Source organism: Rhynchophorus ferrugineus, unplaced genomic scaffold, assembly GCF_030347505.1.
Source record: "Rhynchophorus ferrugineus isolate W39M unplaced genomic scaffold, kcgeb_rfMv2 rfM3, whole genome shotgun sequence".
Classification (NCBI taxonomy): Eukaryota; Metazoa; Arthropoda; class Insecta; order Coleoptera; family Curculionidae; genus Rhynchophorus; species Rhynchophorus ferrugineus.
Genome location: NW_027472582.1, coordinates 21,908,384 through 21,918,149, shown reverse-complemented (window position 1 = coordinate 21,918,149; position 9,766 = coordinate 21,908,384). Strand labels below are relative to the sequence as shown.

General features: G+C 29.2%; 1 protein-coding gene across 9 annotated transcripts in view; it reads left to right on the top strand.

The window, feature by feature from the left end:
• The first annotated feature begins 1,789 nt into the window (after nucleotides 1-1,789).
• Nucleotides 1,790-9,766, top strand: part of LOC143192771 (uncharacterized) — a 96,620-nt gene continuing 88,643 nt past the window's right edge. For all 9 annotated transcript variants that reach the window (XM_076398427.1, XM_076398426.1, XM_076398425.1 and 6 more), the window contains exons 1-2: nucleotides 1,790-2,105; nucleotides 5,778-6,270. In XM_076398427.1, coding sequence (XP_076254542.1) covers nucleotides 5,813-6,270 — 458 coding nt within the window. In that variant the 5' untranslated portion in view covers nucleotides 1,790-2,105; nucleotides 5,778-5,812. The remainder of the gene's footprint in view (nucleotides 2,106-5,777; nucleotides 6,271-9,766) is intronic.

Genomic DNA, 9,766 nt, shown 5'->3' with positions numbered 1-9,766 from the left:
TAGTCTACGCACTTCACTATCACGTCGCATATTTAGCTGATTAGCGAGTACATTGGGATGCACTGACACTCTCTCGAAATACTTCACACAAACACGTTGAATTACACTCGGTTATAGGTTCTAGAGGAATATCGCGTTGGATCACTTTATTTGAAATATAGTACGGAGCATCAACAATGGCACGCAACAGCTTATTTTGAAACCATTGAATGATAGATAGTTTATTAGATTAGATTTGCTAGCGGTACCCCATAGTTGAATTCCATAAGACCAAATGGGCTTGAATATAGACTCATACAGCAATACCTGATGAGCCAATACATTTGATACAATTTAAGCCCAAGTTGTTTCCGTATAGCAAGAAAGAACATGTTTAATGACAGAACAGGAGATGAGCCGGCTTGGTGGCGCAGTGGCAAAGGCGACAGGACGGTCATCATACTGTTGCGATAGCCGCGGGTTTGAATCCTGCTGGGACATGGTCATAAATGTATGTTTGTGATGAAAAAAAACAATGCATCGTGAGCAATCTTAGAAGATACAGAATTTGGCAGATAAGTTTGGTTATTTATCTCCGGCTATATTACCAGAATTGGACGACACTAATTATAATCTAGTCTACAGAGCCAGATAGACGCACAGGGCTTCAAGCTAGAACGACTTCCTCTGCGGACTTTCATCATTACGCTGCCTATTATTATAAAAATGCTCTGAATATTCTTCACAATTATCATAAGCATCCAAAATTAAAACTAATCAAAAATTATTTAAGATCAGCAATTAGTACTTTAAGTCTAACCAATCTATCTATCTTGTCTGTTAAGCAAAATGTTGTGATAGTATAGATATTGGGAATGCAATAAATAATTTGCCCTTAAAAATATAGATCGCTCTTGAAAATATAAAAATGTTTTGTTTTTAGTTCTAACAATTATATTATTTTTCAATAAAAATATAAATAAAAACTAGTAGTTCTAATTGAAAATCTATTTGCTGATTGATTGATCATATGTTAAGTGTTCTATACCTGTTATATTAATGTAAGTGGCATACGTGTAAGATTGTTTACAATAAATATGATTATTATATTGGAAAACATAAATTATATTACTACTCTATTAATAATAATAATAATTTATAATACTGATATTGTAATTGTATATATGTTACTCTAATTCACATTGATTGTATTTAAAATTCAATAACAGTCCCAATAATTAATTATCCTTAGTTGTTTAATTTTATAACTTTTACATTGTACCAAAAAATATATTTTAACTAGTAAACATGTAATAATGTAAAGTAATAAGAGAGATAATAACATTTTTAATTTCAAATAAATTTCAAATTTTTTTTTAATAAAATTGTCAATTTACAAGTTTATATATCAAATTAAATGATTGCATATACAAATTGATATTAAATATATTATAATCACATGATTTGAAAAAATTTTCAATTATTTTATATTCCATGCTAGTGAGCACACTTTAATCAGGAATACCTAAAGAAGAAAATGAATTTAATTTCCCAGTTTAGTTTCCATCCCTTTGCATATTGATATTTACAAAGCAAATTTATCCTTAAACCCAGTTTAAATTAAATCTAAAGCTCAGTCGTTGCCCAACACCCTGTATATTTCTCGCCACAATTTTTACACCTCGCGTCACAGAACATTTTTCCGCCAATCATAGTGTCGCCCAACTGTCTAGGAAGAAACGTCGCCAGCGGTACGCCTTCTCTCTCCGACACACGTTTCTATGCGTCTAATATTAAGCATCAAAATGTTTAGTTTTAAAGTAACCGTCGATCGTACTGAATCGGCCTGAATCAGTCCTCAACTCCTCCAAAATCCCGCTCTCTCTTGAGGAGGAATATTCATTCGCAATATATCGTTGAAGATTTTGTTGGCCGACAGACGCCGTGTTGGGAAACGTCGAAAAAAAATTGTCGCCGATTCGCATCAGCTGAAATGTTCGTTGTCAACTGAAAATTTAAGAGAGGAAAGATTGAGAACGAGCGAGTGTATGTGATTCATTTGTGTTGATTTTGTGTCGAAAGAAAATCTAGTGTGACCGACAAATTTTAATCTTTAGTTTCGCAAAGTAAGTCTGATATTTTCAGGAAAATTAAAACCCCTAAAATCATGATGCAAATTAAACATTAATTATTTTATGAACTATCAAATATTAAGATTTAGCAATAATTTTTAAGCTTAATTATTTTAATGAATATTTTAAAACATAACGATGATGCCAATATTTTTTTTTATATTATTTATTTATTAAATATATATGACAAATAATTTTAGAAAATAAATAATTGTTCATTACAATTTGAAATATTAATTTCAAATAGAAATTAATAATATTTTTAATTCATTATAATTTATTTATAATTATTGTATATATATATATATATATATATATATATATATATATATATATATATATATAACAATATAATTTTATTATCAAAAAGGTTTTTAAAATTAATTATAATATGGCATTATAAATATTAGGTGGTAAACCAATAAATACCAGAATAAATATGTATAATAATAATTATTATTATATTATTAAATTAATTGTTTAATACTCTTTTATTAATTATAAAAATCATTGTCAGATAAAAGTAAAAGAATAGCTGTAAAAATTAAAAAAAAAATTCGTCATGAGCCCCTCCTGCCACTACAGTAATCGCAGGTTCGAATCTGCCAAGGCATTGATATGATTTGTTTATGATCGTCTGTAGGAAAATGGTAAAATGTGACAGGGACATCTCCATCTCCAGGCTGGGTAAGGCCGGATGGTCTCTAAGTTCGTCACTCACCAGTTGGTGATATTAAAATGATGGCCCAGTCCAGATAAACTCTATTTGATAAAAAATTAATTATAATATATAACAAACATATTTTTTTAATTATATAATTTTAATTAAACTAATCGAATTATCTCTATTTACTCAGGATGGAGTGTATATATAAATTGTATAAAATCTATAGAATAATAAAGAATGAAAATTATAGTTTTCATTGTCGTCACAATATCGATTTAAATATAAACTTTTATATAACGATATATTTTTAAGCGTAAATAAAATTTCGATATACTTTAAATTATTGTGGAATTTTTTTAGTTTAGTTTATTTTTAGCTGCAACATAAAATTGTAGAAAATAATGAAAATGTAGTTTTAATTAATTATATACAAAAATCGGGCAAATATCAATAGTTAATAGTTATATTTTTTGCTATTTATTTTTTTTATAACAATTATATTTTTTATTTGACAATTTCTCCGCAAAACCTAACTTTATATTAGATGATAAACAGATTGATTATTACCTATTATTGACAAAATTATTACTATTATTTATATATAGAAACTATTATATTAATTTTTTCGTTAGTCAGACATTTTACTACGGACGAAATATAATAACGATAAGCAACAATAGAAGAGCCAAAAATACACTTCCCAAAACTTTCTAGTACAATTTTGGCTATTTTTATAACTCGGCAATAGCTCTTATCTATTAACTGTTAGTTTTGTTTGTCGCAAAAAAAAACCAACTTGTTTTCGCTCTCTGCTTCATTTAAACGAATCTGCGATAATTCTTTCGAAAGTTCAAAAACCTACTTGTAAGACATTATCAGAATTTTCTAAAATATATAAAGAACACTCGGTAATAGCTTAATCGTGATTTAATTCCAATTTTGAATAATAGGTAAGCTAGGCTAAAGATGCCGGCCACGAAGAAAAATATAGATATTTCGATTTATCGATATTTTAAATTTTTTGAACAAATATCGATATATCGATGAACACACCAAATGTCTATACTAAACCAAGCAAGAATACACTTTAAAGGGCAAAACTTAAATTCAATACTTTCCTTCAAATAACTAATTTTCTCAGATAGATACTTTACCTGACAACTATCTATATTTCTTTGACAAAAATATCGCTAAATATCGGCACAAAAAATATCGATATCAATATATCGGACAAAACATATCGATATTTTTTCAAAAAGTATGGATATATCAATATTTTCATACTTTTTCACAACTAAGCTAACATAGAGTATGGATAGACGACAAATCATAACCAGTGGAAGTCAGTTTCAGTTTGTCTACATTATGAATAAAGAATTTCATGACAATGAATATCACCTTTATCTTTTAATCGATTCTGATGGAATTGCCACAAAATCAATATAAAAACATATCAGTGCTGATGGTTTTTTACTAATTTATTTAGAGAAATAAACTAAGTTTGATAAAAAACGTATGCAGGATTTTAGAGTATCAGTGCAGCATAATAATTATCACCTGATGAAAATGATTGCACTGCGATTGCACCGGAGAGCTTTTTCTACTTCTAATAAGAATGAATCTAATTTTAAACGTCATGTCCCATTGCTTATTGGCACATCTTTGATGTTGTTATGCTTTTTCAATTAAAGTAGTACTATAGAAAAGGCTAGAAGATTGTTTTTGAAACACTCGGTATTCCATCAGCCCATAGTGTTTGCCAAAAATCAAATAATTAAAATAATATATATATAATATATATATATATATATATATATATATATATATATATATATATATATAAATATAAATATATATATATATATATATATATATATATAAATATAAATATATATATATATATATATATATATATATATATATATATATATATAAATATAAATATATATATATATATATATATATATATATAAATATAAATATATATATATATATATATATATATATATATATATATATATATATATATATATATACATCTGTCTCATCTCACTAATATCCATGTTTATTATTTTTTATAAATACAGAGGTATGGGTTTAATAAAGGCACTTATGTTATATTATTTCTTGTTTACACTAGATTTTACACTCTTGCCTATGGAAAATCTTAACCACAAATAATCGCAAACATAAATTTACAATCGTGGCCCAACGGAGTTCGAATTCGCAACAATCGAAACAAGATTTCTCATTACTTATTTCCCTTTCCTTTGTCAAGTTCAAATTATCTCAATTTACCAATATCAAATTCAATCACATAGAACAACTAGATTTTCTAATACATATATGAATACAATTATGTCATTAATATATGTATCGACTTTACATACAAACCTTCGGTAATTTCAATTCTGCCTTTATAACCCTTTCTCAGCTAAAATCTCCAGCTTAGCCAATAGTTTTGAAGATTAGCACTATCGTATTAATTGGAATTAATATTCATAACATCAATAATAGCACCAATCACTAATTAGAAAGAGGTTGGACATGCTAAGAAAGATATTTAAAAAAGCCAAATTGTACGCAATACTGAGTACCCAATCCTCAATATTAAGCAGGAATAACCAACTTACAGCCCATCCCAGAAAATATCCGGTCTTACCCAGCCTGGTTAAGGATGCAATTTAAACGGTTACCCGTTCTCAGTGGTCAAATCCTACTATTGCGGTAGTCTCGGGTTCGAATCCTGCATAGTCGCAAATTTATAGTTGTGTTTGTTTATAACTGTGATTATCAAAAGGTAAAAGTGCAAAATCTAACAAGGAAAATGATTACAGTTGGAGCCCACAAAGCAATAGGTTCAGTCCAGATATATATTATTATTGGTAAAAAGTAGGCTCTAATTTATAATATTATTACAAATACCCCTGTAATTTAGAAATACTGAATCGATCAAACTGTATTGTTAAAATAATGTAATACTTTTTTTTTGTTTACAGATTGGTTCTCTATTCATCAGTATAGAAACACCGCGATGTACCAGCAAACAATCAGCATACAGCTGGCACCAATGTTGCGTATCGCCATACTTTTAACAATATTACTGACGAATGCGTTCGTATGGACCGCTCCAAGTAATAAACCTTCAGTCTCGGAGTTCGAATCCAAACAAGAGTTTGAAGACGCCTTGAACAATTTCCTAAACATTTACTATGACGAGATTGTTTCAAAGCACAACCACGATATCGATGACCTGTTGAAACAAACATTTCAAAGAAACGACGTGACTGAAAGTTACCATAGTAACAAAGCCAAACGTCGATCACTTGATGATGATAGCGTAGAGGATTATCAAACAAATAATGGAAAAAAGTCATTCAGTAATGCCTACGATACAGACATTTATGACCAAATGCAAGGAGATCAACCAGTTACCGAAGACACTGACAGCACAAAGGTGACCGCTGATCCGATGACAATAACCAGAGAAAGGTAAGTGAAATATTTACATGCCTTATCCATGAACCAACATTTTGTAGACTAGTGTAGTGATATATTAACTATATATAATAACTCTTTATTATTAAATATCATATTCAGTATCAATAAAACTTGATTATTTAAGCACCATGTTTTATAGTCATAATAAAATATATTATATAAATAAAAAAACAAGTAACCATAAATATTTATATTAACCATTCCAAAAAAAATAAAGGTTTTAATGTGTAAACTAGTTCCAAATCTATTTAAAATATAATCGTGACCCAGCATATATTTAAATATCTAGGATAATATATAGTTGCTAGTTAAAATATGTCTTTTTCAAATTTAAAAGCATCTAAAAGTTATTTATAATATTGAAAGGTGCTCCCAAAAAATCTTTTTTTATATCGTTATAAATCGTTAGCTATTTTTCGATTGTTTATTAATAATGCGTTGTTTAGTCTGAGAAAATATACTCGAAATAAAAGAAACTTTGAAAACAGGTAAAATATGGTTACTATGTTCCAAGAGGTCAGGTGGAGGTCGCTGTGTTCAATAGGAGCTTACATATTTCTTAATAATCTTAATTAAGTAGTTAAATCATGTTCTATTTGGCCATTTTCAAAAACACTTCCCTTATTTTTTCTTCTGATCATCCCTGAATATTACTGATCAAGAGATAGTAAAGAGATAAGTTTTTAAATAAGGCGCAAACGGTTTTTTGAAAAAAATGGATTCGATTTTTCCAGTCTTCGGAAAAGATTATCTGATTATCTATTAAAAGATATTACATGTCGTAACGATTATCTGGGCATGTATATACCCTTCTCCTTTTATTTAAAAAATATCGATTTATCTTCGAAAGATTTTAAAGGAATAAAAACATATGTTATAGTGAAATTTATTTAAAGGATCATCCGTTGTTGTTGATGCATTATAAATTTCATTCATTCAAAACTATGTAAAACCAAGTATTGTAGAAAAAATCTTCCATGTGTTTCTATTTCAATGCATGATTTCATAATCAAATTAGTAATACTATAAAATGATGTTATATTATTACAAGGATGTAACAACTGACCTATATTTCTATATTCTTGATACTTTTTATAACAATTAAAATATTTTTCATACTTTATATAACATTACCATATACCATATACATCATTACCGGCCACATGTAAAATGTATTACACGTCTATAGATACCTTTTTTCTTTCTTTCTTAATTACTTTCCAACTTTTATTACTTTTAGAAGATTAAGTCATTCTGTATAACGTCCAGTATCTAGATGGTACTGGGATTGACATTCTAGTAATTTGATTGGATGGTTTAAATATGTATTATAGACACCTGTAAAGAAAAGCTATCGTTGTAAAGGCATTTGATTGGTTCTTAAATATATTTTACCTCTCTTCTTGCCATTCATATTCTTAACATAACAATTGTAACGTTTTGGTTAACTAACCTTATGCCACAACATAATGATTTGGATATTTAGACAAAATATATGTCCTTATATAAATCAACTCTTTAAAAAATTGATGCTACTTTAATAAGCATATTTTTAAAATGCAATGCAACTTGACTGTATTAATTATTGAACGACTGCGATATAAATCTTGTAGAATTGCCACATTTATCTTCATATTTTTGACATTGTTCCATTTGAACACAATTTGGGATTATACTCTGGCCAATATTTCTACAACTATCGCCCATATGTTATTAACAAGGTGAAAAATAAATCAACTTTCTAAAAAAAATAGTATATGTTTATATAATATATATTAATTTATACGTAATATATAATATATTACCTGGTATGTATATAATTGTATACATACCAGGTATAAACAATGCTGAGTCACACACCACAGAAGCTTAATCCAAATAATTTGGAATTTCTACATGACATATTTTTGACATTTTTTTTAAATACAAGTCGCAACGCACCATAGAAAGGAAATAAACCAGTCTAATTGTTTTGCGGTTCTCAGCACAGCGATTCAAACAAGTAATATGTTCAAAGTAGTGACATCTAGATATTGGACGCCGCGAAACATTTCTCCAAAATTGCCTATAAAGTTACATCTTTATTTTCTCTGTGACTGAAATCTTCAACCATACAACCAAATCCTTCAAATCTCTAATCAAATTCGTTGATTGAGTTGAAATCACTATTTTGAATCGCATGCATTTATCCGACGTTGATTTCAACAAGTACGTCGTGAGAAAAATGTGTAATTAATTTATTTAATAAAACTTTTCCGAAGATTTGCACGAGCCGTAATATATTAATTATTTATTTTTTATTTATTATATTTATTGTCAATTTTTTAAAATAATATATATATATATATATATATATATATATATATATATATATATATATATATATATATATATATATATATTAGGGTATATGAATGATGTGGCTCGGTGAATGGAGGTAAATCGAAATGAAACAGTGGTGTTTACATAATGTGACCGTTATTTATTGACAATATAAAAAATGAGAAAAATACAAAGATAAAAAGGATGGCAGCGGAGTTACCTGTTGACGAGGCTTGGGCAGTCGATGGTGGCACGTCTTAACCGAACGAGGGTTGAACACTGAATGACCGAAATACCCTTCAATAATATCCCAGATAAACGTCTCGGGGTTGCCGCCAGCTATTCGGTGTCGGGTTCCAATTGGCACCCCGCCCGTGTTCAACATCTGGGATTATATTTCTGGGTATTTTGTAGACCGTTATTCTACGATGTAAAATTCGACATGCCTCAATTCGCTACAATACTCCCCTGCCAGAATTTTACATAAAATTACTTCAACAAAAATACAAAAATGTTTGTAAAAAATATCAAATACAAAAAAAAACATATACCAAAAAAATGTGCTGTGTAAAATGGGCTTTGAAAAAATATGATAGTTCGAAACGGTTGTGGTTGGTACGGTTGCGATCTGGTACGGCTGTTGATATCTTCCGATCCTACAGATACCGTTGCATCATCGTCGCTTTGGCACTTGAATGTGGTCCATCGACGACGTTGAAAACAAGCTATTTTTCAGACAGGGCTCCCGTAATCGACGCTGTGGGAGGATCGACTGTTCGACGACGTGGTAGCTTATTTTCTTCGACGACGAGACGTTAGCAATTCTGGTACTTCGGCGAAGACATAACGAGTCTACGGTGACTGCAATCGGTACCTAGCTTCTGGAGCTGCTCTGTGACTAATCCGTAGTCACATACGTTAGGTTAATTCATAAAAAACAAATAACGACGGTATCCGACCGAAGCTGCCCAAAGCCTTTTAAATCAAAATATCTGCCATTATGACGGAGACGGCGAGCGAAGGAAGACATTATGATTTAAACATAGCGCCGAAAGAAATGTTTAGCCGAGACGCTGATGATTAAGCAGTGACGTAAAAATATTCCAAAAGATTGTGAAATAAAATTTTGACAAAAAAAAAATGAATTGGAAATAATGAAATTAAT